The sequence below is a fragment of the Quercus lobata genome, unplaced genomic scaffold, assembly GCF_001633185.2.
Source record: "Quercus lobata isolate SW786 unplaced genomic scaffold, ValleyOak3.0 Primary Assembly Scq3eQI_49, whole genome shotgun sequence".
NCBI lineage: Eukaryota > Viridiplantae > Streptophyta > Magnoliopsida > Fagales > Fagaceae > Quercus > Quercus lobata.
In genome coordinates, this window is record NW_022154709.1 from 312,329 (window position 1) to 331,548 (window position 19,220).

At 35.0% G+C, this 19,220-nt stretch overlaps 1 protein-coding gene across 6 annotated transcripts; it reads right to left on the reverse strand.

The window, feature by feature from the left end:
- Positions 1-2,051: 2,051 nt before the first annotated feature.
- Positions 2,052-12,310, reverse strand: LOC115973007 (putative disease resistance protein RGA3). 6 transcript variants are annotated; one of them, XM_031093244.1, is made up of 7 exons: positions 8,634-12,310; positions 8,431-8,502; positions 6,338-6,557; positions 4,035-4,111; positions 3,441-3,537; positions 3,085-3,193; positions 2,052-2,341 (listed from the first exon to the last, which is right to left on the reverse strand). In XM_031093244.1, exon 1 carries the CDS (start codon positions 12,265-12,267, stop codon positions 8,650-8,652), a length of 3,618 nt encoding a protein of 1,205 aa, XP_030949104.1. In that variant the 5' UTR covers positions 12,268-12,310; the 3' UTR covers positions 2,052-2,341; positions 3,085-3,193; positions 3,441-3,537; positions 4,035-4,111; positions 6,338-6,557; positions 8,431-8,502; positions 8,634-8,649. The 6 variants fall into 6 exon arrangements, with proteins under 6 accessions (XP_030949104.1, XP_030949102.1, XP_030949103.1 ...); XM_031093242.1 differs by lacking the exon at positions 2,052-2,341 and having other exon boundaries at positions 2,385-3,193; XM_031093243.1 differs by lacking the exons at positions 2,052-2,341; positions 8,431-8,502 and having other exon boundaries at positions 2,385-3,193.
- Positions 12,311-19,220: the final 6,910 nt, after the last annotated feature.

The following is a 19,220-nucleotide window of genomic DNA, read 5'->3' on the forward strand; positions in this document are numbered from 1 at the left end:
TGTGTACTTTAGGAAGACCTATTACCCCAAATTTTGATTTCTATTGTTATGTCTCATGTCCTATAATTTTATGGGATAAAATGCAAACGATGCCTTTTATCAAATATATATAGGTAGATAAATAGCAAGAAACATCATTGCATTATTTGCAAGATGTTTCACTAGATGGAACAAGTAAGAGCTCACTAAATTTGAAAAACAAATACCAAAAACATAATAAAAATAATTGATTTCTTAAATATCTTAGAATATTTTCCGATGTATTTACTAATTTTACATTCCCACAATGTGAAAAAAAAAAACCTCAAAACATTAATTGCATACAAGTATAAAGATCACTCTACTTATAATCGTAAAAGCAACCCAAAAAGACCGAAATAGACCAAGCATGACCAAATTGGACCGAATATGTGAGGCACTGTTTTACCTTCTTCATATCTATGACACAACTTATTTATTCTTTCTTCATTTTCTTCTAGTTTGCAATATTTTAGTTTGACATCAATGAAAAAACGTTAACTAACAAGTATATTTCTTGTACCACATGGTTCTTAGGTTTCAATCCTGTGGTAGGATTGGAAGCATTGCAAATATATATGACCATTAGATTAAGGGGATGGATTTGGCTTAATGGCTAGAAAACTTGACAAAAAAACACCAAATCATATGGGGCTTGATATCTACTAAACAAACTCACTCACATAATAAGGGTCTTCATTTTTTAAATTGTAAAAGATGTTGAGGCATGTCCTTATGGGAAAGATAATGAACACAACACATAGACCGCTAAAATTTTGCAGCAGATGCATGGGCTATGGCAAAATGTTAAGAAGGATGAAAGTTTTCAACTCATTTGGAATTGTTTTGGGTGAGAGTAGATTATCAAATACAACATATTATTGTACTAAACTTACAATAGTTTACCATGGCACCTTTGAAAAATTATAAAATGAACAGAAATTTTCAAAACTTTTTTTTATAAATGGCAAAACCTTCAAGAAGATAGCAACTTGAAGAGAAATCCTTTCCTATTGCAAGAGACTTCTTTGTTACAAGGCCTAATTTAAAAATTAAATGAACAAAAAAAAAAAAATTACAAGATTTGCCTTATTATTATATTTTTGAACCTCAAAAACTTAAATGGCTAGAGAAATTTATAGGGAAGAGACTAATAATACTATCTTTTTCCTAAAGTTTTGAAAGCTCCTTGCTGTGATGGTCACACAGTTTGATTTCACACAAGCCTTTTTTCCTTCCAATTTAGTAAATTATGAGATCAATGCAACAAAGGTAACTCTAGTTTCGAAATGAGGGGCCTAGTTAATCATTTATGCTTGAGTTCATGTTAATATCATCTTGCAGTATTGTGTACAAACTACAAAGGCAATAGCAAAGTCGCTAGTTACTAGTCATTATGTCATTAGTCCAAATCAAGCAGCCTTTATTTAGAGGGGAATTGGAAAAGGGTAGTCATATGCTCACAGCAATTGTATTTCCAAAGCCATTTCAAAGAGCAATTGCAAGGTCGACAATGTTCCTAAGATGTACTGTTTACTTCAATGTTGCTTTGAACTGCTGCTTTTAAGGGATTCATAAAGTATGACAAGGGGATGAATCTTTCTTGCTATATAGAATGTTTTGGATAAGTTTTACCTATGGTCTAGGCTTCAAGTTAATCTAGCCAAGAGCAACATATTTTACATGCAGGAAAACACGGTAGCATTTTGTACTAGAACCATGCTCCTAAGAAGATATTTGATAATAGGAAGATTACTTGCAGAATGCAGAACTCTAGTTGAAAAAATTTCTTAAAAATAATTCTTTTTGATTGACTTGAATTTAAGTAACTTTTGATTGTCCATACTGTATTGTATAGGAGCACGTAGAAATAAAAGAAGGCTAAAAATGGAGCGAATAAGTTCTATGCAAGCTCCAACAATCTTAAATCTAAGAGGATAAAAATTAAACCAAGTTTAAAATTGGAATCTGCAGTTTCACTTTAGCACCATGCAATTCTATTTCTAAATAGACCAATTTTGCTTCTAAGAGAGTGACACATGCAATACACAATTCATTTATACAAATTGACAATGCACTACGAATTCCAAATGTATTAACAAGAAAACAGGAAAGATCATTGACAAGATGGTTCACTAGATACAACATGTTACAAGAAAAGCTCAATAATTTGAAAAGCAAAAAGATTTTTATTGCTTAAATTCCTTCAGTTTGTTGAGATGTCGAATTTATTTCAAGAGGATTTTTTTCATTATCGTAAACGTTGTACCCTGTGCACAAAGCTCCCACTTTTGCCGGGTCTGGGAGAGGTCATGGTAAGCATCTTTATCCCCAGTTGTTAAAAAAAAAAAAAAAAAGGAAGAAGAAGAAGAAAAGAATTACTCAATATTAATTGGAATACAAGTACAAAGAGCACCCTGATTATAATCAAATCCAAGTAGCAAAAATAAGTTGATCCACCCAAAAAAAATGTCACAAAAAGCTGGACACTCAAATCATAAACTTTGAAGAAGAAATGAAATATTCGATGCAGTACTCAACATGTTGAAAATTGGAAATTCAACTTTCCCGACGAAATGAAAAGATGCATTCAATTGTCCTCATATATGTAGCAAAACTGTCGAAGATGACTAATACTTATCCACAAGGATAGCTACTTAATAATACTCTTTGATCAGTGATTCACCAACCACTAGATTGATGAATAATCTCTCCAAAATCTGCTCTTTGATCAGCGAATCACCAGCCACTACAGGTGGCAATCCAAATAGGCACCAATGTGGAGTAATGTTGCCAAGCACAGAGGAAGGCAATTGATGATAAAGGTCATGATGAAAGGGACCCCAACTAACATAGGGCCCTTTCTATGATATGTGATTGCTAAATTTTATGCTAATGTAGAAAGGTTGTTGGGAAACTGATACTATAACATGAACACACACCTAGCCTCTACACAAAATGTAAGTGTTCAAGTCTCATATATGCAATTGCCCATGGCCTGGAATATTGTGGTATCCTAAGCAGCCTTACATAGAATTGAAAGACTACTTCAAGGATGAGTAATACCATGCTATGTAGAGATAACAGCACACCGAAAGAGGTTCTTTGTTGTGGAAGTCTCAAAAGCCATCTCAACAGAGCAAGTCCCAATTTGCCTTGCACTTGAAGTTGTCAACTGAAAAACAAATTTAAAAGTTTGTAAGACTTTTGCAGATGATGTCAACTGAAGTGAGGCGTATTACTCAATCTATTGAAAGATAATGCTTCATTTTTGTAGAGTCATCTTTAATTTTGCCACACTCTCCTGTGTGTTATATACAGAAACACATAATTTAGAAATTCAACAAAATTGAAAGCTCTTAAAAGAGAACAACAAAAAAAGTGCAAAACTGATTAAGATAGAAGTTGAAGGATTTAAGAACCTGTGCAGCTAATGGGGTGAGATCCTTCTGGTCCAAGTTAGAATATTTGGGGCACCAGCAATCTTATGATCCATTACCGCCTCCTCAATTCATGTTTCTGATAGTTTGAGAAAGAAAAATTGGCAAAGTATTCATAATACATTTTAGAAACATGAAATTCCCACATGATTATAGCTAAATAATTAAATTAAGCAATTCAAATCTCTTCTATACATTTGGTGTACTAGGGTTGTGCCCCTTTTGTACTTTTTTAACAAAATGCTTACTCGTTAAAAACAAATGTATATAGTAAAATCAAGTATTTTTGGCTACCAAATGTGTCAAAACAATAGAAAAGAGTGATCCGAAATGGAATATATATCATCACATTGTTTAGGATTATAGCATGCACATAAATTGAATAGTATCAATACTTAAGCCTCATAGTTTAGTGTTGCAATCCATTCTACAGTAGTTTTTTTTTTCTTTTAATTTTATAAAAATTAAAATTAAAAAAAAAAAAAAACACTTAAACAGATGAATAAAGAAAAAGAAGAAAACAAAGAACATGATGATATTTGATAGCTTGTGAAGGATGTAGCTTAATTAGTATACCTGAAGAATCTTAGGTATATTTCTTCAGCAAAAGGATATTAATCTCTGTCCCATCATATGGTTTTTCTTTTTCCTTCCTGCAGAAATATGGGATTTTAGCCATCATATACCTATTCAATCCTTGCATCTTTCTAGTAAGTGGGACAACTGGAGATTCACAATCTCCTTAAAGTGGTGAGAGTGTGACGCAACTATAGCCCTTAATTATGGCAATGATACCATACTATGGCATCTAAGATTACAAGGATTCAATTGAGATGAGCTTGTTGGTCACTCCAAGAAAGCATTGAACTAGAACAAAGTTGAAAGTGAAGTTGTGAACATATTTGCAGAGTAATAGATGTTGAAATCACTCAACAAGAGACCCCAATTTGGATAACATGAAAGTCATGAAAATGACTTAGTTATTGGTGTATGATTTGGTTCTTAAATATAGAACTACATCTCCAGGGAAGATTCCTTTTGGGAAAATTGAGAAAATCTAGGTACCTTAAATTAATATTTGGCCAACCAATGACATGTAAAATTTTAAGCAAGTGATTTTCAAATTATCCAAATAGGAAAGTTGAGAGACACTTTGACATTGGGTAACACTTTTTTCCTGGAAACAAATCACTAGATCATTCTGTAAGGTTGAATTTAATCAACCATGTGTTGGCTTTATTCCGTGACAAATTTGCTTGTAATACAGCACTTAGAAATCCTGTATTTAGGTAGGAATCATGTAAGGATAGTGTGTGAGAGAGTGTGAAGAAATGCTCAAGACTGTGCAGTGAAGCAGGGACTCGCAACTGGATCTCACGGGTGACTCGCGGCTGCAAGCCGCCAGAAGCAGCACACGTGCAGAGCATACAGGGGAGCTGAACAATCATGCCAGCTGGAGCATTACAGGACAAAAATCCAGACTGGCCACTCAGTTAGCTCGCGGCTTGAACTCGCGACTCAGTCAAGTCGCGAGGTCAAGTCGCCAGCCAACCCTGTTTTGGAAAAACTGACTCTTCGCATTCTATTTTCACACTAGTATTAATACCCCTCATTCCCACAAAATATGTGTAGCTATTCAGAAAGAAAAACCCTAAGAGAGGTTTCTTCAAAACACCCACCCAATTAGAGAAAAATCTTTGTAGTCTCTTCTCATTCCCTCTCTCACTGTCATACCTATTGAAAGGAGATTTCTATCCAAACACTACCCACACCAATTTAGAGTGTTGAGTGTTTTTGGAGCTTTGGGAAGTATTGGAAGATGTCAAGGATGGCGGATGCTATGGATTATAGCGGAATCCGATAAGTTAGAAAAGAAAAAGATTCGGCGCAACCTCGTTGGAGCAAGAAGCTTGGAGGGCTTAGGTACATTGGGTAGATTAGGCTTGGAGGGTCTATTGCTGTTCATGTATCCCAACTACATTTTCTAGTGGATTATTAACCGCTTGGAGGGCAGCGGAGAGGTTTTACGCCGAGGGTTTCGGTTTCCTCTTCGATAACACATCGTATGTTGTCCTTGTGTTTGCATCTCTCTTCCCTTTTATCTTTGCCTTTTATTATCTGCTGTGGGTTGTGATTTTAATTTGGCTTAGATTGTTTTCCAATTCTGTTTTATAGTTTTTGTTCATTTTCCGCACACTAGTTGTTTGACATAAAGCTTGAATTAGTTAATTTGTAAATTGGGGTCTAAACGTTCAAGGGTGTTTTTACACTATTTGAACTTTCACATTCCCACCCACTTCTATATGTATGTTAAGGCAAACATTTACAATTATTTTCAACCATTTTACTTTCTACCAACTGCATCTTTGAGTTGGTTTGACACATGCATTTATGGCACCGGAGTCCTTCCTTTGAATTGATTAATCATTTAGTGGTCCTTAATTTTAGCTTCCAAATCACAAAAAAGGCTAACACATAGAACTAGTCTGAAATGCGTAATTTCACATACTGCATAGATTTCTGGTTATAATTACAAAAGAAACAACCTTCAATTCAAACAGAAACATCTACACAAAACTATCAAAAATTGGAAACAACTTCCGCTCATTTTTGTAAGAAAATGCATGTCTTTTAGTATTAGAAAAGAATATAATCAAGGGGAAGTGGTAAAGAGTAGGACTGTATCAAGCTACTCCTCCCTTGGTGAGATCAGCACTGGAAAATATAGAACCAGCCATATATTATTAGATGAGTGGCAAATTACCATCTAAATAATCTACAAGAAGAATGTTGATATGGTTTCCTATGTAGTCTCTTGGCAGTAGGCACAAAAATGATAAGGTAAGAATAACTAAAATGGTCTACAAGAATTGGCTTACCTCTGCATTGCTTTGCAGCAAGTTACTCCATCTTTGGGACATTTAATAAAACTCCTTCTCTTACCTGTCTTGGCTCAACCGTCCTTACCCATACTACATCTCTTTGACTTAAAGAACTCCAGGAACTCTATCCATCCATCACACAATGCCCCATACTTGTAGTGATTAAACTCATTAAAGAAAATAACATGTGCAATGTGGCCCAATGCTTGGACAGAGGCTGCACAACAAAAAGTTAAGAACCAAAGACTACGGCTTTAGGAGGTAGAGAAATAGACAAAACACCAACCACATAGAAAATGAAAAGTTCCTAAACTTGGCTGCTGCTTTGAGCATTAATAAATCATCATAAAACAATAGGTAGAGAAGTATCCTGAATAAAGTAAGAAAAATGAAGGTATCCTCAAGTCTTAACAAGTATTTAAGCAAAAGAAAAATCTTAATTAGTACTTTTAAATTTAGTAACTGGTAAAAAATCCAATCCAATTTAATTGATCTCTGTATTCTTTTTTTTAATTTTCTGAACGGGCTATTCTTCTTTGACTTTAAAGTTAGTTTCAGATAAACATGTGAGGAAGCAAACAAATATTTCAGTTGAATCATGACAACAACAAAAAAAATTTATTTTAAGTCATTGGTTAGACAATGCAATTTCAGAACTAACCATTGGTTTATTAGCTTTAAAGTTGTACCCGACGCACAAAACCCCCCACTTTGGGGGTGTTTGGGAAAGGTGAACAAGAACCACGACCTAACACTTTTAATGGAAGGCACTTGTATCGCACTAAGGCTCAACCTCTAAAGTTTATATATAAAAGAGCATACCTACATGATAAGCTGATTCATGCAATGTATTTTGATAAACAGTTTAATCTACGCAAGTAATCGAAGCATTAAGAAGCCTCTCTTAAAAAAGAAACGTTTATAGAAAAAGAACCAAAAAGAAAAAAAAAGTATAATGACATAATTTTTTGAAAAAATAAAAAGAACTTTTCCTTTTTGGCAGGACAAGGACGAGAAGGTAACAATATTCAAAAAGAGTATATAAGTTTAAAGAAATATTTGAATATGAAAGGAAGATTGCAAGCAGCTGTAGGAGGCAGACAAAGCCAAAAAAAAAAAATCATTAGTAAAGCAAAAAAATCCTAGATGTGTACTGCTCTGAGCATTAGAAACCTTGGATATAAAAACAGATAAAGAAGAAACAGACCAGAAAGCAGCAAAAGTTTTGTTCAAAATGTTTGAACAAACTCAAAATCTAATTAGAAATTTTTAGTCGGAAGATAGGAAATGAAAATCAGATGGAAACTTTCAATGAATTTGTTGTTTTTATGGATTAGCTCATATGAGAATTTGTAAATTAATTGGGCAAATTATACATACCATCCCAGTGGTATATTCTAAAAACAAGGAAATACCGTGTGCTTTATTTTGTGACACTTACCTCCCCTGTGGTTTGCTCTATTAGACATTTCCATTTATCAATAAGAGAATTTGATGATGTGGCAAATGAACTTAATAGAAAAGAATTGATAAAAAGAACATTCTACCCCAATTTACTTTGATGAGCAGATAGTCAAGTAGGGGAAAAAGAGAAGCTTTGCGCATTCATGTTGTCTTAACAGCATTAGTTTGATAGTCCATTACTAAACACAAGGGAGGTAAGTGTCACAAAATAAAACATGAGATAGTTGCTTGTTTTAAGGGTATTCCACAGGGGTGGTATCTGTAATTGCCTAAATTAATTTGAATCTACAATGGAAACCTTTATAGCCCCACCTCCCCCTCAAAGTATAAACCAAGTCTGCAGTGTTAGTTGCGTAGTAAAGTCATCTCCTCAAAGTGATAATTATCTGACTCTGATTTTGAAATTATCACTATCAACCATATATGTCAATACATCACCACAGTTTTAGGTACAAAGATATAAATCATTAGAATAAAAAAAAAAACAAATCAAAGAATTTACACTGTTCTTTTTTCTTGTCCTACAAATTTCAAAAACAATGTGTCTAATTAAAATTTTGATGACAGGAATGGAAAAGGAACAAAATAAATAGAATTAAAAAAAAAAAAATGAAAAACGTTATTACCGCTGACTTCTTGTCATATTGCACAATTGCAAATTTTGGATAGGTCTGAATTTTTAAGCCCAAGTCTATTCTCTGCATGAGAAGTCAAATAACTGAGAAGTCCCCAAAATATCACAACTCTCAAAAACATAAAGAAGAAAAAAGCTAAAAGCATCCTTATTTTATTTTCTATGAAAAATTGTGATTAACAGATAGACACATACCTGAACAACTTGTATCTCACCGCCACAATCGATCCAATCTCAAGACTGGAACATGAGAAATCTTGGGCCAATCTTCCCCCAGGCATCTTGCTCCTAAAATGGGACAACCAGTAATATTCAGCCGTTGTAAAGAGGGGAGATCATGAATCCCTTGAGGCAATGATGTCAGATTAAGGCATTCGCAAATTATAAGCTCTTCCAGTGATGTGAGGTTGCCTATCCACTCTGGTAAAGCCTTCAAATTAGGACAATTGCCAACCCTCAACATTTTTAAAGAGGTGAGACTGCGAATCCCTTGAGGCAGTGAGGTCAGATTGGGGAATTCCCCAATTTTAAGCATTTGTAGTAACGTGAGGTTATCCATTGACCCTGGTAAAGTCATCAAATTAGGACAATTGCCAATCTCAAGAAATTGTAAAGACGTGAGATGGCAAATCTCTTGAGGCAATGACGTCAGATTGAAGCATCCGGAAATTGCAAGATAATGTAGTGATGCGAGGTTGCCTATCCACTCTGGTAATACCATTAAATTAGTACAATCAAGAATTTCGAGTTTTTGAAGAGTGGTAACATGTTGAAGCCCATCTGGTAGGGACACCAACTTTGGAGTTCCCCAAAAACACAGAGAATGGAGGCTCCGAAGGCCTTGCCATTGCATGCCATCATCTTCATCATTTACCAGAGCCAGCTCATTGCAGTCCACTATTTTCATCTCTTGAAGAGAGGTGAGATGTTGAATACCTTTACAAGGAAGAGACCTAAGTCCAGGGCACTGATAAATGAAAAGTCTCCGAAGAGAAACAAGGTTTTGCAGCCACTTCTCTGGAAGAGATTCTAAATCATTAACCCCTTCTAAATACAAAAACTCTAATTCAGAGAGAGGAAAGTAGCATGAGGAGGATGTTGATGTTGATGGTCTCTGTTTATTCATTGTTTGCTGCAATACCTTCAAGCTAGCTTCCCACAATTTCAGCTCTAATTTAAGATATGGAAACAAGGGCATGAAAGTAAGATTGGGGCAATCATCAATCTGCAATTCAGAGAGACGAGGAAATGATGGCAGCAACAGATGGCCTGGCCCATCATTATCATCTTTCTTCCACCATCCCTTCAGATTAGGGCATTTCTTTATTGTGAGAGAAAATAAAGATGGGAAGAATGTTTCTTTTGAGGAACAAAACACGTTACTAACATTGTCTTCTGATATGTATTCAAGTGCTTCCATATTAATAAGCCAAATAGAGTTGAGACAAGGGAGCTGATGTAACGGTGGGAGGTGGTGGCATCTACAATTACTCCACAAGTTCAAATCGACAAGATTAGTGAGCAAAGAGACCCAACTTGGAATTGTAACACCCATATAAAACGATAATTTCAACACATTAAGATTTGGATGTGGCTGGAGACCTTCTAGGGACATTTCATCAAAACATTCAGTTTCTCCAACCAACTTTGGGTCCCACCATAATTCCAGTTGGTGAAGATGTTGTTTCTCCTTCATATTTGCAGCTTTACATTCCATCATGTCATCTTTTCCATGTCCTAGATACATAATCCTCAGGTTTCCTCCCAAATTGCTCAGCTTATTCAATTCACTAAGCCCACCACTAGCCCTGGCCTTGGCACCTCCGTCTCTCACAACAAAATGTGGTAGTATCTCAAGAGAAGTCAAATTTCCGAGTCCGTAAGGCATATGAGTCAGTGTAAAACAACCAGAAATATCTAGATGCCTAAGATTGACCAGATTTTTAGTGTCCCGGGGTAATTCTCTAAGTGCAATACAATTCTTGAGTTTCAGTGTTTGCAAATTCAGCAGCAAGACAATGGAATTAGGGAGAATTTTAATGTGATCATTTTCAGAAATATCAAGATATCTTAAATGCTTCAATCTCCCAATTGAACTCAGCATTTTTCGTGACCGTAGATAGCTCAAATCTAGTGTGCGTGAATACTTAAGATTTGAAACAAGCGCATTACAAGGAAAGTCACACCCTCTTCTATGTCCAAGAAACGTTCGTATCCTCTTTCCTTTAAACTTGATGATTGGAAACTGCATCGACGAATCCAAAAGATTAAATGATATATGATGAACATTTTCACCAATATTTTCCTCGGTTGAATGTAATACAGTACATTCTGTTCCAGCCACAGAGATTGCGAGATCATGCATGAGATCATGCATTTTGCACCATATATCGCCCCAGTAATCCTTTTTAACATCTTGGAAGAATGACCTCCAAAGTAATAACCTGAAGTACTCTCCACCAACATCCTTAACACGTTGCTTTGGATTCGATAACTTAATAAAACCTTGCGCTGCCCAAAGATCAATCAATGTCCCTACATGAATCATGTAATCTTTTGGAAACAATCTACAATAAGCAAAGCATTGTTTTAAGTATGATGGAAGATGATCATAACTCAACTTAAGTGTTGATAAAATATTATTTTCTTCTCCTTGAGTTATTTTTGAGAGTTCATAATTCTTGAAAGATCGCCACTCATTTTCAGAAGCTTTGGAGTGTAGCAAACTTGCTATTGCTCTTATGGCAAGAGGTACCCCAACACATTTTTCCAAAATCTCCTTTCCCAGGCTAATAAAGGCTTGGTTCTTTGGCAGTTGGCCTTCTCCAAATGCAACTTTTACAAACAAATTCCAAGCCTTTTCTACAGGTAGGCCTCTTAGAGCATACCATGAAGTTGCCCCTGTTATGCCCGCCACCATTATAGAACGAGTAGTTACAACTATCCTACTTCCCCTTGCACCTACCATTAATAAATTTTTCAAGAGAAGCCATTTAGTATTGTCCTCATTCCACATATCATCCAAGACAAGCAAGTACTTTTTTCCACTAAGTTTTTCTCGAAGCTGATTTTGCAGCACCTCAAAGCTTTCTTTAAGTCTCTCATCCGTCAGCTGTTCTAAAATTTCTTTAACAATTCGTTTTACATCAAAGATTTCAGAGATACAAACCCAAAGTTTTAACTCAAAATTTTTGTTGACACTTTGATCATTGTAAACCAGTTGAGCTAGTGTGGTTTTCCCTAATCCTCCAATACCAACGATTGGAATGATAGAAATATTCTCTACAACATTGTCATCAAAAAGAATTTCGATAATCACTTCCTTATCATTCTCTCTCCCAACAACTTCATCTTCAAGAACAAAAGAATAAGTTTCTCTGTCCCTACTCATGACTTGTGGCTCAATGAAGCTTTGAATAAAGTGGAAATCCTCCTTATCTTTTGCAATGGCATTTAGCCTCTCCCTAATTGCTTTTATCTGACGACCCATCTTAGGACTAAAAGCAATACGATTAGAACTGGAAGAGAAAATGCGTACCTTCTTCTTTCTCATCACCTTGTGCCGCAAAACTTGGGTTGAGAAATCATCCAGCAAGTCATCAGCATCATGGAGAACACCATTGAGCTTTCTGAGCCAATCTTTGATCTGATGATTATGAGAACTCTGCTTTTCTGCATCAAGAATCACAGCTTGGATTGTGGAAACTGTGCTTGTTAGTTTTTCAATCTCAGTTTGAACACAGAAGGCCAGTTTGACCTCTGGGAGAGTGAAGGAACCCAGCAGTTCAAGGACTTTTCCGGCGAGGTGGAATAAAGCTCCTTCCGCCATAGTTTTTGTTTCTTTCTTTCAGGAATATTATTAAGATCAGATGGGTTTGTGAAATAGTGAAAGTGATGAGAGAGTCTTTGTCGTGTTCTTCAGCTTATAATTGCTACATCACTATTTATATGCTTTACACTTTACACTTTAAAGTAATCTACTAATGTTGTTGACCACTTTCCTCGTACTTTTTGACCTTTGTCACTGTACGAATTATTTTGATTTTCTCTCATAACATTTACAAATTTTTATTTTTATTTTTTTAACGTTACTTGCAGTTTTTTACCCTTTTTTTTAAAACAAATGTTACTTATCATTATGATTGTGAATCTTTTTTGTCGATGCCTATGCTAATGTGTTAATATGTGTTTCGTTGGTTCAATTTTTTTTGAGAAAGAAACCTGCTTATTGCTTTTTATTTCATAGAGTTGGTTCAATTAAATCGTGCTATGTATATTCATTATTATATTTTTATTAAAAACCTTAAAAGACTAACATAATTTTAGTTAAAAATTACATACACTAAAATATATGTAGTTTATTTCTGGGGAAAGTATAAAAAAAAAAATCCACAGTTTTATCCTTCGGTAGACTTTTAAATTGAACTAGTTAAATTCCAAACATTCATAAATATAGATTTCATATATGAGAGTGGAATTTGTTGGGGTATGAAAGTCTGGGGTTTAAAATGTATCATTTAAAAGTGTGGATTTAAAATATCCTACCAATAAAATTTTGCCTTTTTTTTTCTTTTACGATATTTTCTAGGCATCCAAACAAAGATTAAATTTTTGGGCATCCAACTACAGTCGCTTCACCCCAAACAAATGATCAAGATTGTATCTCAATGAATAACAAACCCCAAACAAATGATCAACACCATGTCTCAATGAATAACAAACCCCAAGCAAATGATCAACACCTTATTGATGATCTCCAAAGACAAATTCAGCAATGTTGCGACCAAGTTCACTTGAAGGGTTGAGTACTTGGACAGGATCAAAGATAGAAGGGTTGAGACTTGAGAGTAACCAAAAGGTACATAGGTGGGCCCTAACATTTTTTTATTTTTTTTTGTCTCAGGGTTGTGTTAATGGACACTATAAGGGCCCGTTAACACTCAGCTTTTTGTCAGTATTTTAGCAGCTTTGTAGTTATGAGGTCAGTTTTATATATTGCCCTTCTTTTTCTCCCATTTATCTAATTTTTTTATTAAATGAGACTCACATTATTTTAATCTTAACAAGCACCGCATGAGTGCTTGTTAACATTTGCCTTAATATAAAGATTCTAAAGACAAATACTTAACTAAATTTTATAAATATTCAACAAGTCAGCAACTACTAAATAAAGGTAATCAAAATGGAAAGTTCAATTAATCGTAAGCAACTAGAAAGTAACAACAAACTAACTTTATTTAAATATTTAATTACTACTCTAGTTACTTTATTGGGTAATTATTGGATACTCTCAGAGTACCATAAATGGTTACTCTCTCTTTTCAAATAATTGTGTGTCTCACTAATTAAATTTATGGTGGGATCCACAATTCATATGAGATGGGAGAGTACGCATTTATGATACTTCCGGAGTATTCAATAATTTTCCTACTTTATTTACTCTCTAAAGTAGTTTAAACGGAGAGAGAAGAAGTTTTTAAATTAATTTTTTTTTTCTTTTTAAGTAAATCCACAAATATTGAATTATTTTCATATAATGATGTGTATTCTTAAAATAAGGTGGCATGGTTTAATTGGATGTGCATTTACTGGACCCAAAACAAATTTGTTTTGAGCTTACTTCGGTATGGGCACAAATGGAAGGGTTCCCATCAAAACAATAAGTAATAAAGGGACTAAATCAAAATTTTCAAATTTTAAGAGGAAAAAATAAAATCATCTTCAAACTTTATGCATGTAATTTATAATTTACTCTATTAGGTTTTCTAAGAAGCATTAATCAGTCTCTATAATAGCCTAATAAATTCGTTAGAAATTTCTAAAGTTGTTCCTCTGTTGGAAAAAGCTTAAAGCATTACATAAAATTGAAAGTGAAATGGGTAAATTGAATTTGAAATATTAGTCCCTACCAAGCGTAGGAATTGAATTTGAAATAGAAGAAAAGAAAAAGAAAAAGGAGCTGGGCACTCAGAGATGGGGTCGGTTTTCCATCACTGTTCAATACTATTATTCACCAAGTCACACCCAAAAAAGGTTGGAAAGGAAGTCTTTGAAGTCAAAACGTGCTTTTTTTTTTCTTTGGACAAAATACTCATGGGGACAAGAAGTTGTGCACAAACATTGGTACCTTTGCTCCTTGCTATGGTGGCTTGGCTTGATTTCAATTCCAAATCCAATTAATCTATTCTCCTCCATAGATATCTATCTTCAATCATCAAAAGCGAGTTTGATTTGATCAAACTTGAGTCGGGTCGATTTCCTTAGAACTCCAAATTCTTGAACTGTCCTAATAATTCATTAAAAAAGAAAAAGGAAAATATTAAATATGAGGTGAGGAATATTATTTTTTTTTGTGATAAATTTTACAAATTTGTGGTAACGGTAGCAAATATACATATACTCTTTGAGATTGAGTAAAATACCGAGTGAGGGAGTTCAATATAATGCAAAAAAATCTAGTATCATAAAAAATAAAATGCACAATTCTTATCACAACTTTTTATGTAATTGATTGTAATTGGTGGAGAAAAAGTAGTATGTCCATTACTCTATGTGAAAGTCTATATAAAAAATAATTATGGCAAAAGTTGTAAGTTTGTTTGTGTAATGGTGGCTTAGGTATGATGAATAATGCTCAAAGGTGCAATTGAAAGGTGTACAAAGTTTGATTACACTACAAATTTTCACTATTTGGGTCCAATACTCCAATCTCTTATGGAGAGAGAGTGTACGATTGAAGTTTGACGTTTTACGGTGGGGATAACGCAGGGCCTTCTTTTTGGGCTTTCAATTTATTAGTAGTTTTGGATATTGAGAAATGGACACAGCCCACTGGTATGCAGTGGAGCTCATTGGGTTGCTGTCTTTATCCGACTGCCATTGCCATATGCCCATATGTCATTGTGTGTTAAAAATAAAATTAAAACTCCATTCTTTTTTAAAAAAAGGAAAATTTTAATTTTTTAAAAATAATTCTTCTATTAAATAATAAATATCTGACTGACCCATGTGGCCATGTCCAACTAAAGAGCATTAGCATTAAAGGATGCAAAAAAGTTCTATTTTACAACCTCAAACATCATTTTATTTATTTTACCAACCCATTTTACAACTCACTCCACATCCTAATTCTTATTTTTATATACAATCCAATAAAATAATAAGCCTCATCACACGCATTTTGCATGTGTAATGAGACTCTTTTTTTTTTTTTTTTTGAGTTTAATGTAACTTTTCAATTTGAATTTATCTACTGTTAGTGATATTACACAACAATGAATTTTTAAGAAACTAAAATTTAAGATTTGAAAGTGCTAGTTTTTTTTTTTTTTAAAAATGTATTAAACGTGCATAAGATATATTTAAATAGAGAATGTGTTAACTTTTAGGAAAAAAAGTTTCTTTAGTAATTTTTAAAATTTTTTTATTTTTTTTATTGAATTTCAATTTTAAACTTATTATTTATTTCTTTACATCTCAAGGAGAGGAAAAAGACTCAATGTGTTGGAAGAAGCTTTCGTTTTGAAGCAATGTGGCTGAAAGAAGCTAGCTGTGAAGAAGTGGTTGCTTCGGCTTGGGAGGAAGCAACTATTAATGGATCAGATTTCCCTATGGTGGAATGTTTGAATAATTGTCGTATGAAATTGGAGGATTGGAATAAAAATGTGTTTGGCCATGTGGGGAATAATCTGGCCAGACTTCAGAAACAATTACAATGGCTGGAACTACAAAGTGCCACACCTGAAGTTATTGCTTCTTTGAGGGAGACAAGGGTGGAGTTGAATTGTTGGAGAGATAAGGCAGAAGCTATGTGGCATCAAAGGTCTAGATTAAGCTGGCTACAATCTGGAGATAAGAATACAAGTTTTTTTCATTCCAAAGCTTCTACACGGTTCCAAAAGAATTTCATTGAGGGGCTGCTAGATTCGAACGATAGATGGGTGGAAGATCAGCGTGATGTAGAGAATGTGGTGCTCAACTACTATTCAGAATTGTTCAAGTAAGCTAACCCCACCGAATTTGCTGAGATTCTTTCCTCTGTTCATCCTAAAGTTTCCACAACCATGAATGAGAGGCTTACCAGGGATTTTCAAGAGAATGAGGTATGTAAAGCCCTTAAACAAATGTATCCTTTAAAAGCACCAGGTCCAGACGGGATGCCTCCTTTATTTTTTCAACATTTCTGGCCTACTGTTGGTCGAGTTGTCACTAAAACAGTTTTGGACTTCCTAAATTCTGGTGTTTGTCCACCGAATTTTAATGATACCCAAATTGTTTTGATTCCCAAAATTAAGAACCCGTTACCTATTACTGATTATAGGCCCATAAGTCTTTGTAATGTTGTTTATAAGCTCGCATCCAAGACGCTAGCGAATAGACTAAAAAAGATTATGCCTTGTATTATTGGAGATAGTCAGAGTGCCTTTGTTCATGGTAGACTCATCACTGATAATGTGTTGGTGGCTTTTGAGACTATGCATCACATAAGTCAGAAAAGAACTGGAAGGGCTGGAGAGTTAGCTTTGAAGTTAGACATGAGCAAAGCTTATGATAGGGTGGAATTGATTTTCTTGGATAAAATTATGGAGAAGTTGGGTTTCAATTGTAAGTGGCGGGGTCTTATGATGCAATGCAATTCTTCTGTTACTTATTCCTTTCGAATTAATGGGAAGTCTCGTGGCTGCATTGTTCCATCAAGGGGTTTACGTCAAGGAGATCTTTTGTCGTCATACTTGTTTCTGATTTGTGCTGAGGGTTTGTCTGCTTTAATAAAAAATTCTGTGCAGCGTGGTTTTATGGAGGGTGTTGCTGTTTGCCGTGGTGGTCCTAGTATCTCGCACTTATTTTTTGCAGATGATAGCCTTATTTTTTGTAAGGCTAGCCTGGAGGAATGTGATGAGTTGCAATGTGTTTTGAAAGTATATGAAGAATCTTCAGGTCAACAATTGAATAGGGCTAAAACTTCTCTTTTTTTCAGTCAGAATACAATGGATGATATTAGAGAAGAAATAAAGAATAGATTTGGTGCCCAGATTATTCGTCAGCATGAGAAATATCTTGGGCTTCCTTCTTTGGTTGGTAGGAATAGAAAGAATACTTTTAATGATATCAAAGAAAAATTAGCAAAGAAGTTAGCGGGTTGGAAAGAAAAATTGCTTTCTAAGGCAAGAAAGGAGGTTCTAATTAAGGCGGTGGCTCAGGCTATCCCAACTTATTCCATGAGTTGTTTTAAAATTCCTGATTCCCTTTGTGATGAATTGACTAGTATGATAAGGAATTTTTGGTGGGGACAAAAACAGGATGAAAGAAAAATGGCTTGGTTGAGTTGGGATAAAATGTGCATTCCTAAAGCTTGTGGGGGGATGGGTTTTAAAATCTTGAAACATTTTAATTTGGCGCTTTTGGCAAAGCAAGGTTGGCGGCTTCAAGTTGGTTAGAATTCTCTTGTATATCAAGTTTTCAAAGCAAAATATTTTCCTACCTGTGATTTTGTTCATGCTTCTTTAGGGAAAAAACCATCTTATGTTTGGAGGAGTATTATGGTTGCACAAAGAATTGTTCAAAAAGGCCTTTGCTGGAGGGTGGGAAATGGCAGGCAGATCCGGGTTTGGGAAGATAGCTGGGTACCTACCTCTTCTACTCATAAAATAATTACACCAAGAGGTATGCTTCCATTGGATTCTAGAGTTTGTGATTTTATTGATGTGAATAATAAGTGCTGGGATTGGAACCTTTTGAATACAACTTTTCTGCCTTTTGAGGCTGAGGCTATTGCTGGAATTCCCTTGAGTGTTAGAATGCCTGATGATAGGCAAGTATGGGCTGAAACTTCAAATGGCTTTTTCTCTGTAAGAAGTGCTTATAAGTTGGCTCTATAATTAGAGACAAATAGGGAGATTGGCTCTTGTTCTGATGGGAGTAATATATGCCGTTTTTGGAAGAGATTGTGGTCAATTCAAATTCCCCTTAAAGTCATACATTTTGCCTGGAGAGCTGCCCGTGACATCTTACCTACAAAAGAAAATCTAGTCCGTAGAAAGGTTATGGTTGACAGTGGGTGTGAGGAGTGCGGCAATGCTTCAGAATCTTTCTTTCACCTGTTTTGGGAGTGCTCTAAGTCTCAAAACACATGGATTCCTTCGTCTCTCTTCTCCTCACTGTCATTAATTCCTTTTCGAACTTTCTTTGAGTTCCTATGGTATATTTTGATGGATGCACAGTGGGTTATGGAAGATGCTGGCCTTGCTATCACTATTGCTTGGGCTTTGTGGACTAATAGAAATGAGGTGATTCACGGCAAGCCGAGGAAGTCAGGTCTGTTACTAGTTGACTGGTGTAGATCATACTTGGAAGAGTATTGGGCTGCAAACAATACTCTTCTGAAATTACAAACATAGGTGGATGTGAAGTGGTCTCCTCCTATTTTCCCATCATACAAGATAAATGTGGATGCTGCTATTTTCTCAACTCAAAAGGCTGCTAGTGTTGGTGTTTTAATTCGTGACCATGAAGGGAATTTTATTGCAGGTTTGAGCAAGAAAATCCATGCTCCACTGGGGACTATTGAAGCTGAAGAAAAGGCATTTGAATCCGGCATTATTTTTGCAAAGGAAGTGGGCATCAGAGAGTTTGTTTTAGAAGGAGATTCATTAACCATTGTTCAGGCTCTTAAGGAATGTTCACCTGCTCCATCTTCTGTTTCTAATCCGGTTTATGGGATGTTAGCTGAATGTAATGAGTTTAGAAATGTGAGTTTTTCTCATATTAAACGACAAGACAATA